The 19,810-nt window shown below is 39.8% G+C and overlaps 3 protein-coding genes across 3 annotated transcripts; 2 read left to right on the top strand and 1 right to left on the bottom strand.

Moving 5' to 3' along the window:
* The first annotated feature begins 2,132 nt into the window (after positions 1-2,132).
* Positions 2,133-7,525, top strand: LOC125478606 (rab3 GTPase-activating protein non-catalytic subunit-like). The gene is made up of 8 exons (XM_048586940.1): positions 2,133-2,550; positions 3,565-3,699; positions 3,998-4,189; positions 5,244-5,305; positions 5,426-5,583; positions 6,369-6,517; positions 6,611-6,754; positions 7,279-7,525. Exons 1-8 carry the CDS (start codon positions 2,209-2,211, stop codon positions 7,453-7,455), a joined length of 1,359 nt encoding a protein of 452 aa, XP_048442897.1. The 5' UTR covers positions 2,133-2,208; the 3' UTR covers positions 7,456-7,525.
* Positions 7,526-9,135: 1,610 nt separating this feature from the next.
* LOC125478645 (peptide-N4-(N-acetyl-beta-glucosaminyl)asparagine amidase A) lies at positions 9,136-11,551 on the top strand. The gene has a single exon (XM_048587030.1). The coding sequence runs from the start codon at positions 9,239-9,241 to the stop codon at positions 11,072-11,074; it is 1,836 nt and encodes a 611-aa protein (XP_048442987.1). The 5' UTR covers positions 9,136-9,238; the 3' UTR covers positions 11,075-11,551.
* A 6,782-nt stretch (positions 11,552-18,333) lies between these two features.
* Positions 18,334-19,299, bottom strand: LOC125478643 (probable arabinosyltransferase ARAD1). The gene has a single exon (XM_048587023.1). The coding sequence runs from the start codon at positions 19,116-19,118 to the stop codon at positions 18,432-18,434; it is 687 nt and encodes a 228-aa protein (XP_048442980.1). The 5' UTR covers positions 19,119-19,299; the 3' UTR covers positions 18,334-18,431.
* Positions 19,300-19,810: the final 511 nt, after the last annotated feature.

Raw genomic sequence — 19,810 nt, 5'->3', positions numbered from 1 at the left:
ATCACTTCCCGGGCCCGCTCCATCACTGTGGCACGATATTGTCCGTTTTGGGCTTACCATTCCCTCACGGTTTTGTTTATGGGAACTCACGAGCAACTTCCCAGTGGGTCACCCATCATGGGAATGCTCTAGCCCCTTCTCGCTTAACTTCGGAGTTCCTACGGAACCTGAAGCCAGTAAACTATACATATAAGAATCACTCACCTAAACGATGTAGGATTTCACATAAGCACTCATTGTCGGTCGTTTTCCTACTGTTTCATCGCCATCACCTTCTTCTCTGTCTTCCAATTTTCGATTTTTGTTCCCTTCCATTGTCCTCAATTGCTTCTTCAGTGGTTGACTTTACACTGTTTTGCTAGCTTTTCCATTGCAGCTGCATCTGAGCTACTTACCGCCTTTTCAAACTCCTCATCCCAATACTTCTCATCTTTTTCTTCACTCAATTCTTCCTCTGCGGCTCGAACCTACACTGATAAACCGGCCTCTTCACGTATATGACATTGAGTCTCATCTAAGCTACGCACTTATTATCAACGATCTAGTCAAATTCCCAAGCTTGCCCATCAAACTCCAGTTGTCCAACCTCTGTTTTTCGCCTTCCACCACTACCTCACACACCAAAGTCCACTGCTGCCACGACAAATCCGAAAACCGCCACCTCGGGTGCCTCACAAGCACCCAAAAGTACTTCCTCCCCTTGCTTCTATCCAATTGCTCCGATCTCTTCCCAAAATCTTGGCTCATCTCAAATTGCTCAATCTTTTCCCACTCATCTTGGTCCTTCACTTCCCTAATCATCGTCACCCTCTTGTCGGTGAACCTTCCCCGGATCGATTGGCCAAAAACAACCCCGCGCCACATGCACGGCCCGTATTCCCCGTACTTGTACCAGTCATGTAGGTGGCGCAAATTGGGGTTTTCTTTCTCCATGAACCGGACCATCCAGTCGTACTGGAGCCCGATTTGCTGGAGCTCATCGTCAGTGAAGTTATCGGTGTACTTTGGGCCCTGGTTCTTGAGTCGGTAGAAATTGGACTCGGCGAGCCTTTTGCTTTCCTGTCGAGCATTTTCCTTCACTTCCCCGCAAAACTCTGCATTACCTTCGATTCTGCTCGGGGACGACCAGCCTCAAGCTTTATTCTTGCTCTGCCCGGCGTACGAGCGGAGGTCCCCAACTCTTAGCGGAGGTCCCGCCAGAGTTGGGAAATTTGGCAGGAAAATGTGAAATTGGGATCCAAATTTTGCGGGAATTGGGAGAACGAGTTGATGGAGAGTGTTTTGGGGGCTGCGGTGAGGGGTTTTAGGGTTAGGTTTTTGCGGAGGAGATTGAAGAATGACGTGAGGAGGAAAAGAGAAGGGTTTAGCTTTTAGAGAGGGAAGGGTCTTGACTCAGCATTTTCGATTTCTCGGACGATTATACCAGTGCAGTCTTTAATTAGAGATTAAATCGATGATTTTATCGCCATAATACTTCGATATGGTGGTATTCTTTTTTATTTATAAGTAAGCGATTTTATATTTGAATCTCATAAATGATGAATTCGATATGAAATTAAGTTATTCTTTATGTAATTTAGTTATGTTTTAAAGTCACATTAAAAATCCCTTGTCATCATAAAAATCACGAAAAAAAATTTGGCCAAAAAAAAAAGAAAAAGTTTGTTACAATGAAACTTTCTTAGAGTGAGTATCAATAACATCTCGTATTAAATTTAATAAATTTAGAAATTAAATTTGATTTACAATTATTTTAGGTAGATTTCAAGAAAAGAAAAAAATAGTTGGGTTAGTTGGTCGTTGGTACATGGCGCCTTCCTTCCAATAAATTTTTCATTGTGATACTGACACATCATATGTTTTTATACAATTGGTGAGAAATTTTATTTTTTAAGTTATTAATTTTTTAACACACATATCTCATCAGTTGTATAATAACACATGTACCATTCGTACCGATCACATTGAAAATTTCTCCATCCTTCTACTTCTCTAACGAGAAATTTTTAATTATAACGAGAATACGAATAATACACCACATATTTTTATATAAATAATAAAAATTTTATTTTTTAAATTATTAATTTTTTAATATATATATATATATATATATCATTTACACACTTAACATTGGTGTGCAGTCACACTGAAAAATCTCTCGTACTCTAACGGCTTCCTCCTCCTTTTCCAACTCCGGTCCGATCAACCATGGCGAAGCGAACTCATACGACGGAGCTGGGCAACATCGCCTGCGAGGAGCTCGGCGAGCTCGGCGCGGGAAAGGAAGGCTGGTTCGACGACCCCAACCTCCTCTGCGCCCTGGACACCCAGTCGCTCGCTCTCGCCAACCGCTCCGTTATTGTGGTTCTCGGGTGGGCCGACTCCGACGGGACCCGCCTCAAAATTCGACCCGAATTGTCCCCGATCAAGGCGGAGTTCGTCTCGGCGGTGGAGTGGCTGGTGTTTGACGAGATAAGGGTGGTTGTGGCCGGGACTTCGTCTGGGTATCTCCTGTTTTTCTCTTTGGATGGAGATTTGATTCATAAGCAGGTAAAGCTGCTACATTGGTAATCTGGGTTTGATTAGATGAAAATTTGTCTTTGAATGATGTGAATTTTATTGTGTTTGGTAGATTTTTGCATATGGGGTTTGTAAATGCAATAATTATGCATGGCATTGTGATTTTTTCTTGTAGTGATCATTGAAAATTTGAGTTATTGAGTTTAATCTGTTTAGATTTTGCATGTTGGGTATGTAAATATGATAGTTTTGTATGCCATTGTGATTACTTTTGGTATTGGAACCCATAACCAAGTGAGAAAGGGATCAAATGGAGTAGAAACTAGAAACCCATTTCTGGTAAACAAATTTGCACTCTTATCATTCGGTTCCTGTTTGCTTGCTAAGAAACTTCAGAAACTGATAGGGAAAATGAAGTTCAAAAATTTTATTCATGTTCTTAGAAACAAAACTACAATGCTATACACTTTTAAACTCAGCTTCCAATCAAGAAAAAAATCGACATTACTTCAGATCATTCATCCTTTGAATTTCATTTTTCTTAAAAACAGAACCTTTAATGAATTCCCATTAACCAAACAAAGTAAAACCTAAAATTACAATTTGAACAAACCTTCAAAGACCGAAACCCTTTAATCTTTTCTACCGAAGCAACCGACTCGGACCCAAAGTTAAAGCAATCCAAAATGGCACCACTTGGTCACATTGAAACCTTTAGGGTCTCTGCTTACCAAGCACAGCCTCAGAGCCTGGGTGCGATCAGTTCGAAGCACTTCTTGCACATCGACCCTTTTGATTTCGCGTATGGGTTTGTTAGATTTTTGCATACAGGGTTTTTAAGTACAACACTTTCGTATGGCATTGTGATTTTATCTGGTGGTGATTATTGAAATGTTGAGTTATTGAATTTAATTCGTTTAGATTCTGCATATATGATAGTTTTGTATGCCATTGTGATTACTTTAGGTATTGGTTCTGTTGGAAAATTGAGTTATGGTCTACTGGTCTTGGTCATGCAACTTTAATGATTTTATGTATTAACAGATCGTATATCCCAAGCGGATTATAAGGTTGAGAGTCCGTGGAACGAAGAGAGATTTGTCCCATGAAACATCCTCAGAGGAGGTTTGTGTTGTTATGCCTGGCATAGTTGCTCGTTTTGATGGCTCGGATATTCAGGTAGGGGAAACCTTTTGTTTTTTCATTCCTTGCTATGAAGAGTTGTACCTGTAAAGTCATCTTTGAGTGCGAAGCATGTGTCTTGAATCTTTAATTTCCCATACTTTCACTTATGTAATGTAAAGATAAAGTATTTCTAGTTTTAAATTAACAAGATTGTATGTGATGTCTATAGGAGGAGACTTCAAAAAAGTTTAGGTCCCCTTATTTTGTGGGTTAAAATTTGGAGTTGTTTCTAGCGTTTAGAAGCTCAATTGGTGTGGGTTCTAATAATATGCCTTACATGCTTGGAATACAGAATATGCTGCACCAGTGGTTTGAAGATACAGAGTCTCAGTTCTGGGATCAAACACTCAAAAAGCGAGGCTCAGATGATTTTGGACATTCCTATGGTAAATTACCTTACCAGTCATGGAGTGTCAGCAAGTATGGTACTTGTGCTGATGCAGCCATTACTGGCATTATGCTTCCGCCACTGATGGAAATCCAGGTATATTCGCCCTGCTTATTTAAATATGCTGATGCTTTCTGTTTTAATTGCATGAAAAGCAGCAAGATTATAAAAACACACATTGTACCCAAAACACAAAAAAACAAGATGGTCATTTGTCAAGTTCAAGAAATTAAAAGAACACATACCATGTAATGTTAAACTGCAATTAGGGTAGTCAAGGGTCAGAAATAATCAATTCCATTGAGAATAACACCAACTGTTCAATAAAAGGACTTTTGTCTGCCCGGGATATAGGAGACCAGCTCAAAAAGGAAGTTATCTTCATGATCAAATTGTTGATTCTCTTGAGAAGCACAGGATCCTGGGAGCTATCGATAGACATTTTCTATTTTATCTTATCTATTTCCTTTTACTTGTCTCCATCATCTATGGTATTAGGTTGACAGATTCATTTTCAAATGAAAATCTCTCGTCATCTTCATCTGCTGAATTATTCGGTTCATTGGATGGAGAGCAAACTCCATGTACACTTTAAGCTTTCAGAGCATTTATTTCTTCACTTCCACACCTTCGCCTATATTCTTGAGCTTCCTCCAGATCCTTTTTCCAGTGTTTCTCCTTTTCAATCAAATAACGTATGTTCATGTCACCCTGTCCTGTGACATTTGCATGCTTTCTCAGCTTCCATCTTGATGGAACAAGGTTCTGTTGAGTTGACAAGTTAAAAAGAAGTTAATAGGTGGGGATATATATGACAAGATACCTTGCATCAAAGTCAACTGGAAGCTTGAAAGTTCTTGAAGAACTATTTTCCCCCATTGACAAATCTCAAAATCTTAGCATTTATACCACACTGATTTTGTTTGTCATATTATAAATAATGAGATAATCAAAGGAACTTCATTCTTAGATTTATGCAAATTTCTTTCGGTAATGTTTACAATTTTGTTTTGTTGCCATTTTGGTCCATTTTTCGTAGTTTTTTATTTTATTTTATTTTTCTGATAGCTTCTGGTCTTTTCCCCATAAATCATGGAAACTTTCTGAAGTTATTCTGGGTTTGAATTCAGTTGCTTTTATTGTTGGGCAGTCAACTGGACATTATTTCTGTGGAATCACTGTTGGAGAGGATGCAGTGATTTCAGCCTTCAGGTTAGTGTGGTGGGATGATGCAACTTACAGGTTTTCTACTTAGTGTTAAATGCAGTCTTATATTTGTTTCACTTAAAAGTGCCCATATTTATTGACGACATTTGGTTTCTCCATATAAAGACTATCGGAAGACAATAATAGGTCTTTGGTGGGGGCAATCTTGTCTAAAGTTGTGCCTGCAACATTTTCAACAATAGCTTCATTATCAAAAATGATTTTGGGGAGCGACCAGACTTCACCTAAAAAATCAGAGGAGAAACCTCAACCATTTGCACAAGGTGAGATTAATTTACTGTAGTTATTTATTTAAAGTTCATAATGTTGTTGCCTAAGTACATTTGTGTCGTCTTTCCACTCGAATGTATAAATGAAAGAAGAACGAGGTTATAAGCACAAGGAACAGAGAAATGGTAACTCATCTTGAAAGTATCTACTTCCTTTGCATCCATGTATGTGGTGGTCATGCCCCCTGCTTGCATGACTATTTGTGTTTTCCATACTTTGTTGGCTCTTGGAACTTTGCTAATATTGTTTCTATTGAAAGAAATAACAGTAACATTTTTTTTGGTTAAAAAATAAGAAGAAATAGGCACGAACATGCTTTTGGACTGGTAATGGAACCAAAAGTAGATACCTCAGTTCCTCTGTGTGTGCAACATTCATTCAAGTCTAAGGAGGTAAGTGATTTGACCTGGCTTATTGTCAGCTGAAAGGGAATTAAACCATAAGGGCTCGTATGGTACCTAGGATTGGAATGGATTGGATCATTAAATGCAGGGTATGTGGTGGGTGATTTTAATATTTGAGGAGATTAGAAGGGTATTAGACATGAAGAAAACTTATCCCTTCTAATCCTAACATTTTGGAGAGGAGTGTAATGAATAAGTTTTCTTAATGAGTAATCCATCTTCTACCTTCAAGTAAACAACAAACGAGGCCTAAGTTTTAAGTGCTACTATTATAATTGATTTTTTCTTCATGGATTTGGGAGTCTAGTTACCAATCGTTAATCAACTGCATTTAAACTTTTTTTTTCGCTCACATGTGATTTTATTTGTGACAGCTTCACCATTGACATGTTTGAAGGATTTCCCAAGAAAGGGTGAGAAGCTTACCTTATCACCTAGTGGCACATTGGCTGCGATTACAGATTCACTTGGTCGTATATTGCTTTTAGACACTCAAGCACTTGTGATAGTGCGGCTTTGGAAGGTTTCTCTCAGAAACCTTAAATTGAAAGTTTTTCTATCTCCTTCGTTTTGATGTTCTAGTTTTTCCCTGATGGTGGTATGAGTCGATTTGCAGGGATATCGGGATGCTAGTTGCCTATTCGTGGAGATGCTGGTCAAAAAAGATACTGCAGCTTCAAATTCAAGTTACTATGAACCCACGAAGAGTGATTACTGCCTGTGTTTGGTTATTCATGCCCCTCGAAAAGGAATTGTTGAGGTAGTTTCTTTTACCGCTTCCTTTCAGGAACTCTCTCCTTTTTCGGACATGCAAGCAGTCAAAGATCTTTTTCATTCTCTTAGATGCATTTTTCGCAGTTTATATATTTACAATAATGAGACTGCAAAATTAAAATAGCATAGACTGCATTTCCTCTTATCTTCAAAGAAACTATCTATACCTGGCATTCTTTAGTACATTGTTACTTATTTAAAAAAAAGATCACACAAAGTTAAGAGTCATTCTATACATGCTTGTTTTGGGTTTCATGGGAACCGTGCACCGCTCTTCCATTTTCACTCAAATGAAGCAGATGAGTTTAAGGGAATATGTGCTGGATGGCAGCCTAGAAATCGAATGAATGGATATCATTAAGTAAGGACAAGAAATTGTTTTAGTTTTGGACTGATGGGAACTTACTTCTTGTAGTTATTAAAAGAACTGCAATAGTACTTCAAGTGATTAACATCTGACTCACGCTTAATTTCTAACAATATGTTTTCTCTCGTGGCAATATTGTGCAGATTTGGCAGATGAGAACCGGACCAAGGCTTCGAGCATTTCAATGTGCGAAAGGTAGCAAAATACTGCAACCTACGTATAGATTTGGTTCGTCAATAGCCTCTCCTTATGTTCCTTTGGAGGTTTTCTTGTTGAACGGCGACTCAGGTCAAATATCAGTCTTGAACCGAACTCTCTAATCGAATGTAAATATCAAACATTTGTAAATCTTTTTATGTAAATGAAACGATGAAATCCTTTACCGGAGTAGTTTAGTGGTCTTTGTTGGATTATTCTTCATCTGTTCCTTACTTAACGACTAAACCCAAAAACCACCCGATCTTGAAACCGGCCAAACCGTTAGGCTGGAAGTACAACAATTACAATGTTGAGAGCAATGCAGTTTGGTTTGCTTTGGGCTGTCATTTGTTTTACACCTTTGTTTTTTGGGTTGGGTACTTGCTTCTGGTGGACCATCTCCTCAATCGAATCGCCTTCAATTGTTTTACACTTTGGTTTCTGGGACGGATTTGGTGGCACTGTCTTTTTTACGCAGTTTTTGACACGAGTTTTTTTTTTGCCAATTCTGTAATATATTTCAGTGATCTGAATGATTTATTTTTTAAGTTTTCTTTCAAAGATCATGAGTATCAAAAAGTATCCAAATCCAAAACCAATGATCGTTGAATTAAGGGTTTAGGGTTTCGTTGCAGAACTTTATTCGTCCATTTTCTTCACAATAAATAAATGTCTTAATAGATTTGGATTTGTCTAATTTTTTTGCAAGGATAATCTATGAATTATGACCTAAAAGATGAACGGTTTGGATTCTTAAAATACACTAGTGAGTCCTACAAAAACATGTATAAAAATATGTTGCTACAGATTCATCCCCTTATACAAAATTTGATTTTTACCCCATATGAAACATAGTGAATTTTCCAAATGTATTTTGCAACAAAGAAGAGAGAAAGAGCAATAAAATATAGGGAACTTTAATGAAAAGCTCTCGGTACTGTTAACTTTAACAAAAAAAATCACATTTTTACACTAAAAAATCAATCCTGGTACTATTCACTTTACCTTTTATTTTGTCCTTATTGTTAAATCTCAAAGTTTTTAAGTCATTTTCATTAATTTTCTTTAAAATATAAGGAGGAACTGATATTCTGTCCACTAAATTTATCACCGATTTCTTTTGGATTCCCTTGAAAAACGACAGTTCATTTTACCAAATGCATGAGACATTGTTTTCCAACACATTCCAATTGCTATTTGTAGAAAATACAAAATTACTAAATATTTCTTTGGACTAAAATTGGTAAGTTAAATAGATTTTCTACTATATTTACCTACGCCATTATCACTTCATTAGCACAATTGTTTATGGTATTTCTTATTGAAATTAAGGTTTATTTGGAAAGTACTTTTAAATGATGGAAGCGATTCTTGAAAAAAAATGTTTTTGAGTTCAAAATCACTTAAAGTGATTTTATTATTATTATTTTTTTAATTTGTGAATGAAACAATTTAAAATTAATTTGCATTTTTAAGGATTAATTTTAAAAATACTTTCTTTAAAAACGCTTTATCCATTTAAAAGTATTTTTTTTAACGAGCTCATAAAAATTTAAATAATATTTTAATTAAATAGTTAATAATTAAAAAAAAGTTATTTGCACATGAAAAATTAAAATTGATTTTTCAAATAAAAACGGCAAGCCTAATTTTCGAACAAATCAAACGAGAATCAAGAATTCCAAGTTTTGTCCTTTTTTTTTTTTTTTTAATGAAATTAAAAACGTACATTTAATAAATTATTTAAATCAGTTTATAGAATGAATCACCAATTCACCATTGTTTTCTTCTCCAACAAAAGAAACTTTTCGACAAAAACAAAAAAGGCAAAAGAAACTCACTATTGTTTTCCACTCCAAGAACCGCACCAAAGCAACAGACAGCTCAACTACCAGTAAGTCACTCATGGCCTCTCCGTTGGCCCTCTTCTTCCTCCTGCTCCTCCTCCACCGACCACTCTTTTCCACTGCCAATGTCCACAAACTCAACCTCCTCCGATCGGAGCTCCTCTCCGAGCCCACCCCTCAAAACTACCCCGCACCAACTCTCTTCTTCGAAGTAACCAAACCCATAGAACTCCCCAAAACCAAGCCCTGCACCCGGCTCGTTCTCCAGCACGACTTTGGGTATACATATGGCAAAGCTCCAGTCTTTGCTAAATACACCCCTCCCTCGCACTGCCCATCTCAAACATTTTCTAAAATTGTCCTCGAGTGGAAAGCCACCTGCAAAGGGAGGCAGTTTGATCGGATTTTTGGAGTTTGGCTAGGCGGCGTTGAGCTTCTCAGGAGTTGCACGGCGGAGCCGCGGCCGAATGGGATTGTTTGGAGTGTCGAGAAGGACATCACAAGGTACTATTCTTTGCTTCAAAACAGTCAAACACTTGCTGTTTATCTTGGGAATTTGATTGATAAAACCTACACTGGAATTTACCATGTGAACATAAGCATTCATTTTTACCCTGCTGAGAAGAATTTGAATTACAATGACGAGAAAAAGTTGGGAAATTTGGCTTCTGGGTACCATTCTTGGGCTGATTTGATCTTGCCCATTTCTAGAAATCTGCCTTTGAATGATGGGTTGTGGTTTAAAATCCAGAATTCGACCGATACGCAGTTGAAGGAATTTCAGATCCCACAAAATGTTTATAGGGCTGTGTTGGAGGTGTATGTTTCATTTCATGAGAATGATGAGTTTTGGTATTCAAATGCTCCTAATGAGTACATTGCTGCAAACAATCTTAGCGGCACGCCTGGAAATGGGCCTTTTAGGGAGGTTGTGGTGAGTTTAGACGGTGAGGATGTTGGTGCAGTCTGGCCTTTTACTGTGATTTTCACTGGAGGGGTGAATCCTCTGCTGTGGAGACCCATTACTGCGATTGGATCCTATGATCTTCCTTCTTATGATATTGAGATTACGCCCTTTTTAGGGAAGATATTGGATGGAAAGAGTCACAAGTTTGGTTTTAATGTTGCAAGTGCCTTGAATGTTTGGTATGTTGACGCGAATTTGCATCTTTGGTTGGACAAGCAGAGCACGAAAACTGAAGGAGGGCTTTTGAAGCATAGTAGCTTGCCCCTTGTTGTTTCACTGGTTTCAGATTTCAAGGGTTTAAACGGCACATTTTTGACAAGGGTCAGCAGGTCTGTGTCATCGACTGGATGGGTGAAGTCCTCCTATGGGAACATCACAACCAATGCGATTCAAGATTTCCATTACAGTAATACAATGGTCATGAGGAATGATGGTAATACACAGATAGTGAGTCAGAAGATCCATTTCAACGATACACTTCATATCAGGCCGCCATCCTCTAGTGCGTACTCAATGTCATCAAACAAAAAATTTCCTCTTTACTTGTACACTGACTACTTGGATCAAGCAAATGAAACGTATAAGTTAGTTACAAATGTCGAATTGGGATTTATTGAGAAGAAGTCTGCAAGTGCTGGTTCACAATTATCAGGTAGCTCTGTCAGAAATCTGCAGAATGCCGAGGGTAATATGGTTGTAAAAAACAATTTGGTAGCTAGTGGACTGGGGAGTACCCAGCAAGTGTATAGGTACGATGGTGGCAAATCCTGTTATTTCAGAAACATAAGCAGCTCAAACTATACCATACTCTATGATAAGGTGAGGAGTACGTGCGGCAAAAAACCAGAGTCTAATTTGGATTTTGGCTTAAGCAGACTATGGCCTTTTGGTGCTCAAAGGAACTTTCCTGGTCCCCTATTTACTTGAGAACAATGACGGTGCCTAGCTTATTCATATTGATGCATTTTCCTGTGCTACAGGAATGGACTTTTTTTGGTAAATTTTAAGGGAGTTTCTGTTTGTTGGCACCTCAAATAAAAATGTACGTTTCTTGTACTTAATTTTATATTTGTGGACATTCTTCTAGAATCTAGTTAAGGTATCTGCACTAAAATGATTCTGGTTTTCCTTGGGATTGAATGATTTCTAAAAACTGGATCATGTCAACTTGTGTTATCTCAATATAATCGACGTGTGTATGCCAGAAATTAAGAACCGCTGATTGTTTAGAATCTAGTTCTTCTGGTTGTTTTTCCATTTTGATGCGAGTCTTGCATTTGAAATTGAAGGATTATTCTGTATCTCTAAGTTTTAACTATTGAAAGCTTATGCCACTCAGCAGAATCATTAGATTTGTAATTCCACAGTTTATTTATATGAGTGGGGCAATGGTGTTTATGTTTCTGTCTCTTTCTCTTGTTAGATTACTTTCTTTTCCTACTTCTGGGTTCATGCGCACCACTCATTAAGAATGACGCGCCACTCTTAAGAATGAAGGGGCGTCGGGAGTTTATTTTCATCCCGACCCCTAATTTCAATCTGTTAGAGGAGCTTGTCTATGGTGTGAATTCGTATGGCACAGGAGCTGACCTAACCGCACGAATCCAAATCCTCGTATGAAAAAATTGAACATTTCAAGATGCAAATGCATGCCATACGAATTCTCGCCATAGATTTTTCCTATTACAGATGTATAAATTAAGGTATTCAATGACGTTTTTAAACGCTGACAATAGCTTCACTTGTCTGCCGTTTTGTTTCTTTTATGTAAACTAAACGGTTAAGAATAAATTCCACATAAATGGGAGGAGGGACCTTGCAAGTGCTTATAAGTATGTAGTTAGGCTATTTTCCATATTGTCAATTAGTTTTATAGTGGAATCTCAACTTTCTTCAAGGTATGCTTGTCCCATGTGTGAAGCTTAATGGACATACGTGCTCTACGTCACCCGATTTGTGTTGTCCATATGTTTGACTTGAAAATTTACCACACACGACTTGAGCATACATGAGACCAAGGTTCTAAAAAACGCTAGGTGCTAGTCGGGCGGCTGGCTGGCGCCTAGCGGCTAGGCGACTAGGCAGGATCTAGACGGATTTAGGTAAATTTCTTGTATATCTTGTAAATAAATGCATATTGACACTTACAAAAAATTAGACTTGTATGACATCAATGAATAAGATAATAAAAGAATGATAAAATGCAAAAAGAGTATCCAACAAGTCCAAAATTTAAAAACACATTACGCATATATGCCATATAACCATAATGAAGAGTATTGTAGGATGACACATGTACAACAAGTTCACAATTTTAAACCACTTAGACTTAAATAGGATTTTTTATTTTATTTTTTAATTTTATTAAAAAAAAAACCGCCTAGCACTGCCTAGCCTCGCCTGCCTAGCCTCGTCTAGCCCACCTAGCTGCCTAGCCCACCTAGTGCCCATCCAATTTTTCTACCAGATTTGCAAGAAAACATCTTGGCTCACCAGCTCCCAACGCCTAGGCGCTGCCTAGGCCCTTTTTTAGAACATTGCATGAGACTAATTACAAGAGCAGCATAGGGTTTGTCTTTCATGCTTTCCTTTTCCAGTTCATTTTTAGGGCTTTGATCATTGCTCAGCTTGTCACTTTTTGCAATGTGTAATGTTAGGGAGACCGAATTTTTAATTTGTAAACCAAATGATATGTCACCAATAGGCTATAAGCACCTTAATCAACATTTAAGTAATAATCCCATCATCAATATTTATGTCATTTAAATTTACAAATTTTAGTTTAGAAATTTGATCTCCCTAATATTATCCTTTTGCGTTATGTAGTTCACCACTTGCGCATTTGTCCATGTTGAATTTTTTTACAACCCTATCAATGTAATTCTTAGAAAGACCAAGCATTCTCCTCGATCTGTCCCTCTCAATAAGTCCTTCAGATCGAAACTGTTGTCATCATTAAATCTTGATTGTATGCAAGAATGACAAGTTAGAGCTGGCGAATAAAATATCATCCACGTACAAACCAAGAAAGTAAATTTGGAGCCACTAACATTACCCTTCCATGAATAAAGTTGGTTAATTTGCGGAAGAGTTTTCTTTTCTTTTATTCTGTGTGGGGGAAGAGCTTATTAATCTCCAACAAATCTATAGAAAAAAAATAATAAATGGTGCTTTAGAAAAGTATAATGTGACAATATTAAAAGGTCCAAATTAATAATGAAATAATCATTGCACATTCCACCAACAAATAGCTATATTCTCAAAACTAATTATTTGTAGAAAACATGTCTATTTTATTTTGTTGTGTAAATATTTATCCATAAATCGCCACTCATCATTCAGTTATGTTTATGAAGGGGCGTCTGACTTGGACATTATTTTCCATCCAAACCCTAACAATGCTGTAGACGTATGTCGACCAATTCATGTCATCACTCGGATTGTTCGCCTTGGTCTTTGTTACAAGCTGAAGGCTCAACTGTGCCGGACACAATCGGCTTCACGTTCTTACAGTCAAAATAAGCTGCGGGACTTTCGCCCCCTATCACATTTACTCTCATGTCACTGAATCACATCATTGCATGCCCCCTCCCCGCACGAAAGTTTGACAACGGCAGGCTGCACGGTCGTGCCCTTGACGTTCTTGAAGCTCACGTTCGATTTCTTAACATTCGAGGGCACCGTCTTTTCACAACGCCCTTTGCCTTCCGGGGTAATGCATAACTCTTGGTTCAAGATTATAGGAGTGTTCTGTATGTAGTCCATGATAATGTCCTCAAAAACCAAATTGGAAATCTCTAAAGGTTTTTGAGAACCATGATAACTCTCGATTCGAATGCCTCCCTCAGTGTGCCCAAAGGTGCAGTTCTTCACGGTCACGCACTTCACGGATTTTTCTAACTGATCGGTACCCAGGGGTCCGATACCAAGTCCGTTCCCGGCCTCGCAATGCATTTTTTTCGACATGGATATCGGAGTTGTCGTTGCTAATGGTAATGCAGTTGCTGTTGTATATCATGATATCTACATTGGTGATGTTAACTTTTGTTGATGACTTAATTAGAATTCCATCCGAACCCATTTCGTAGATGTTAACATCTTTGACTAACACGTTGGTGCTCTCAAAAATGCCAATGTGGACGTAGTCGCTATTGGTCGAGGTTATTGTAAACACGAAAAATTCCTGAAACAAGAGACAAGAATACGTGTACAAAATATATTTTTGTATTAATGATTTTGGGGTTACAATCTCTTTGTAATTTGATCCTCTGATTCTATCTTCTTAGGGTGTAGGTTTGTGGATGAGTTGTTGATCCAAAGGGCCGTCAGGGCTTGATCTAAGGATGAACGGATGATGAATGAATCTTGAAGGGGCGTTGGGCTTGATCTTGAAGAATGGGTGTATGAGTTTGTTGAGGTTGTTGATCCAAAGGGCCGTTGGGGCTTGATCTTAGGATGAACGGATGATGAATGATGAACACTTTCCTCAAGGGCCGTCGGGGCTTGATCTTGAGTTGGTGGAAGTTCTTCAAGGGCCGTTGGGGCTTGATCTTGAAGGTTGATGGATGAGCGGATCTTCAAGGGCTTTTGGGCTTAATCTTGAAGAACGATTGGATGTGTGGATTTGTTGAGGTTGTTGATCCAAAGGGCCGTTGGGGCTTGATCTTAGGATGAACGGATGATGAATGATGAACACTTTCCTCAAGGGCCGTCGGGGCTTGATCTTGAGTTGGTGGAAGTTCTTCAAGGGCCGTTGGGGCTTGATCTTGAAGGATGAACGGATGATGAACGATGAACGAAGAGTGCTTTCTTGATCCTTCGGGATTTGCTTGAGAGCTTTAGAGTTTCAAGGCTTCTTCCTTTCTTCCTTTCTTTCTTTCTTCCTTCTTTTTTTCTTTCTTCCTTCCCCTAAAATGAATGCCTTGGCTTCCTATTTATAGAATTCCAAAACTTGATTTTTGGATTTAAATAATCAGATGAAATAAATCATTTCTGCCAAGTATTGACACGTGTCCTATTTGATGACATTTCCGATTTATTTCGATTTTTTGCTGAGTCACACGCTACATGTAAAATTTATGTGACACGTGAGCGTTGAAATTTTAATTATTGATCAACATTCATTTCACCGAAATTTTGATGTCTACAAATGCCCCCACTTCAAGGCGCGTCGTAGACATGTGCTTGTCACGTGTAGAAGATGCGTTTTGAAGTCCCTTAATGTAGATGTCAACCCAAGGACCGTCGATGCTTGATCTTGAATTGGGCTGGAAATTTCTTCAAGGACCATCGAGGCTTGATCTTGAGTTCTACTGGAAGATTTTCTGGTTTCCTCCAATCGTTGATTTTCACACAGGCTTAATCTTGAACTGGGCTGGAGGATTCTTTTGGTCTCCTCCGAAGGTCTGAACTTACTCCTTTTATCTGGAGTTGAATTTGATTCAAGGGTGGTGAACACTTGATTTTGAATCGGACTTGTGATTTCTTCAAGGGCCATCGAGGCTTGATCTTGAACTGGGCTGGAGGATTCTTTTGGTCTCCCCCTATCGTTGATTTTCCTTTGTGCTACTCTTGAATTGGGTAGCAGGATTCAGACACATGGCAGGCAAGCACGAGGTGGAAGTGATGACCTGTTTCTTTGTTCAATCTTTCCAATTCGTATTGAAGAGGGTAGATCGGAAGACTGACTCCAAGTGCCAGCTGATTGCTCTTTTCACTTTGCTATGCGAGTAAGAACAAGGACAAAGGAAAGGACATGGAGAAAGCATGATATGAGATACCTTTGCTTTTGAAGAAGCAGTGAATGAATCAGCATATATATTTGTTGTGCTTGTCTTCACATGCTTTGATGTATCATTTTCACTTGCCTTACTTGCTCCTTTTGCAGAAGTGGTATTTCCTTATGCAGGTTTGGCATATTCTCTTGTAGTATTTGTTCCTGATGCAAGAATGGAATGCAACCTTTGCATTTAAATGGTGCTTCAAAACATTACTTCTCAGCGACGATGAGTACTCGAGAGCAATGCAAGGTAAGCAACCAGACAAAGGTTCCAGGCAATCAGTTCCAGGTCGGAAGTTTGATTTCAGGTTCCGACTGATAACTCTATTTCCCTTTGTCCTGCAGGTAAGAGCAAGGGTAAAGGAAAAGACAGGGAAAAAGCATGATATGAGATACCTTTGCTTTCGCCCTTGATGATATGAGATACTTTTGCCTTGGTGTCATTTGTTTGCAAGGGTATTCCCGGAGAGGAAGAAAACTGAGCATTTTGAGATGCTTTGCTGGGAGTGCGCCCTCAGAGGTGAGGAAGAGTTGGGCATTATCTTCAGGTCTGCCTTGCCATAAAAGATGAAGGTCGACATATATAGGGATTTCCCAATAGCAAGTGGTGGTACTGTTCTTTTACCCTTGTCGACAAACGTTTTGATCCCGCAAATCCGGCTTTTTGAAATAGTGACGACTCTTCGATCTTTGAATACGCCTCTTTGATTTCTGAACGACGCCTCTTCGATTTCTGAACGGGCGCCTCTTTTGACAAAGCTGCACGCGTTTTCTGAAAAGCAGAGAAAGCGTCGCCGAACTTTGCGCTTGTCGGCTAAAGATGTGTAGCTGCGATGATGACTTCCACGTGATCTTTTGACAAAGTGGCACCCGTGCTCTGAAAAGCCGAGAAAGCGTCGCCAACCTCCACGTGTTTTCAACTTTGTCGGAGATCTTTTGACAAAGTTGAACGCGTTTTCTGAAAAGCCGAGAAAGCGTCGCCTAACTTACGCCGAAAAATCCAGCTTTTGAGATTTGCAGAGCGATGTCTCTTCACTTTTGAATAAGCGGCCTTTCGATTTCTGAACCAACGCCTCTTTGATTTCTGAGCAAGCGCCTCTTCCTTTTTATAGAGGTATTGATCACCTCTAACATGCACACTTTGAAGGTTGCTCATTCCTGAAAATCATCTCCGGCCTTTTGAGTTTTAACTCCATCCACCCATCTCTTTTAACACCTTTGAAAAAATGGCTAACCCATCGAACCTTAGCTTAGAATTGGGTCTCAGCAGTGATACAGGCGCGCCGCGTCAAAGTAACGTATGACGCCCTTCTTTCTTATCTTCTAACGGTCCTCTTACAGGTGAAGACTCAGTGATGCAGGATGCAACAACAGCTACAATAGTAGCTAGGAACCTCCTCACACCAAAAGATAGTAGGCTGCTTTCAGGACGGTCCGATGAGTTGGCCGTTCAAGAGTCCCTGGCTCTCAGCGTTCAGTGCGCAGGCTCTGTGTCCAACATGGGCCAACGCCTGCTTGCTCGCTCCCGTCAGGTTGAATCATTGATGGCAGAGGTGGAAAATCTCAAGCAGGAGATCAAACAGCTTAAGTACGAGAATAGAAGTTTGCATGTGCTTGCAAATAACTATTCGTCGGGCATGAAGAGGAAGCTTGATGAGATGCAAGAATCTCAAGGTCGCATTCAAAGTGACCATCAAAGGCTTGCGTCTTTCTTCCAGAGACACCTTTTTCCTGCGTCATCAAGCGTTCCACCAAGTATTGGGGCCTCGAATGATCTATCTTCGGTGCTTCCCGCTTCTGGAGTTTGGCCAAGTAGTGGGGCTTCACGTGAACAACCTTTGTGAAAGCTCCATCTTTCTCTTTCTTTGTTAGATACATTTTTTTTTTTTTTTTTTTTTCGCACTTGTAATTTCTCGAAAATCAATGAACATGCTTCGTTTTATTTAGTGTATTGTGCTAAATACAGAGAAAACATGTACATCACCAAGATTTTTTTTTTTTTTTTTTTTTTCCCGGTGGCACTGATCCACCATTCATTTATATATCTATATATTTCAGATGGTGCCAGAAGCACCACCATTGTTTTTTTTTTTTTCCTTCTTTTTATTATATATATATTTTTTTTTTCTTTTTGCACATGGTTCCAGAAGCACCATCATTGTTTTTATTATATATATATATATATTTTTTTTTTTTCTTTTTAATTTTTTTTTTATTATTCTTTTGAAAGATGCTTCCCAGCATCATCATTGCTATTTTTTTTTTATTATTCTTTTGAAAGATGCTTCCCGGCATCATCATTTTTTTTTTCTTTATATGGCCATCTGCAAGGCTGAGTTCGTGGGTGAAAACCCAGGCCGAGTCCAAGAGAAGACGGAGGAGATCTTTGGGTGTGAGTTGACAAACTTTGATTTTGTCAATCACATTCAAAGGCAGCAGCAGAGGCAAGCAGACGGATGAGATCTTTGGGTGTGAGTTGACAAACTTTGATTTTGTTGATCACATTCAAAGGCAGCAGCCATGACGGAGGTGCAGAAACAGCCAGAGCTTGAGGCAGAGTGTAAGGCGTCGAGTTTGAAGACTGGCTAGTCGTTTGACAGCGGTCAATAAAGCTCTTCGTTGATTTTGATCATGGTGGCCAGAATAACGAACTCGAGGTAGTGCAAGGCGTGAGAAGACAGAGGAAAGAGCTCCACCATCACCATTGAGCACAGGCAAGGAGCACAGCCACTGAGCACAGGTAGCAGTGAGTTCCCATTTGTCGCCCGTGTAAGTGTTGATGCGGTGAGGGTAATGCACGATCACGTCATTCACAAGCGATCCTTGGTCCTCCTTCAACCGCCCAAAATCGCAAACAAGCAGTACACAATTTTTTTTTTTTACTTTGTCAATCACCTTGTACAGAGCATTGGGGTCCGAAGCCATGATCACATGGTCTCGGCCATTGTTCCTCTTCCAGTACTCCTGCGATTCCAGCCACTCAATCAAGGCCACCTGATTCTCCTCGTCGCTGTACAACGGCTTCTCCGACCGGGAAGCCGGTCGCGCCGGGTTAACAATCAGGCTCAATGACGAGAAGAACGGCACGTAGAACAAGTCTGCCTCTTCCGGATCCAATACCCTCTCAACGGGCGAACCAACCCGTTCCGATTCGGGTTTGAGTAGGTCCCGGAACAGGTACCGCTCACCCATGTGCTAGTGACCCGGGTACTTGAGCTTCGAAACGTCGTCGTCGGAGGCGAGCTGGGATAGGTCGCTGGGAGAGTTGACCATGACGGTTTCGAGGTGCTTAAGTCGCTGAGCGACGTGTCGTAGGTCGGAGGCACGGACCTTGTATCCCGCATCCGCCAAATAGCCATCGATCTCGGCTGGGGATTTGGTGACGGAGTGAGAAGAAGAGGAGCTGGCGCTGCTGCTGACGCCTGAGCAGGTGGTGCAAGAGCCATTGCAGCGTCTTGGAGGCCTTGGGGCTGTCTTCTGCTGCTGTCGGCTGATGGTTGGCGTTGTGAATTGGAAGGTCGCACTCTCTACACAGAATCGCTCTGTCCTACTGGCAAAACAAGAAGGCTCTTCTCTCCTGACAGATATCGCAGACGGGGAACTCTTTAGACGAGGGGTGGACGACGTTGAGGAGAGAGGAGAAGCAGGATTTTGGAGGCAAAAACTGTTGTGGCGGCTGTGAAGGGTCGAGAGAGAAGGCCGGCGACGGAGAACAGGAGGCGGAGGAGTCGATTGGTTGCAGAGGAATTTGATGATGGTGACCTTGGTGAGGTCAGGCGAGGGTCCGTCCATGATTTTAATACTAGGGTTTTGCTTCGACTACTAACTGGGAGATGAGGATAGCTTAGGAGAGAGAGAGTGATTAGAAGATGGGGTTGGAGTTG

Source organism: the organism of the source record quoted next, unplaced genomic scaffold (genome assembly GCF_019419815.1).
Source record: "Pyrus x bretschneideri cultivar Hongxiangsu unplaced genomic scaffold, Pyrus_bretschneideri_v1 Contig25, whole genome shotgun sequence".
NCBI classification, from domain to species: Eukaryota; Viridiplantae; Streptophyta; class Magnoliopsida; order Rosales; family Rosaceae; genus Pyrus; species Pyrus x bretschneideri.
Note: the sequence above shows the minus strand (reverse complement) of the source record. Positions and strands in the feature narration are given on the sequence as shown.

Bases quoted from the DNA above. Each gene is read 5' to 3' on its own strand.
- LOC125478606 (XM_048586940.1), top strand. From the start codon at position 2,209: ATGGCGAAGCGAACTCATACGACGGAGCTGGGCAACATCGCCTGCGAG. The intron at 3,700-3,997 runs GTAGGGGAAACC...CTTGGAATACAG, and splicing joins TTGATGGCTCGGATATTCAG to AATATGCTGCACCAGTGGTT. The intron at 6,518-6,610 runs GTTTCTCTCAGA...GTCGATTTGCAG, and splicing joins TGATAGTGCGGCTTTGGAAG to GGATATCGGGATGCTAGTTG.
- LOC125478645 (XM_048587030.1), top strand. From the start codon at position 9,239: ATGGCCTCTCCGTTGGCCCTCTTCTTCCTCCTGCTCCTCCTCCACCGA.
- LOC125478643 (XM_048587023.1), bottom strand. From the start codon at position 19,118: ATGGGTGAGCGGTACCTGTTCCGGGACCTACTCAAACCCGAATCGGAA.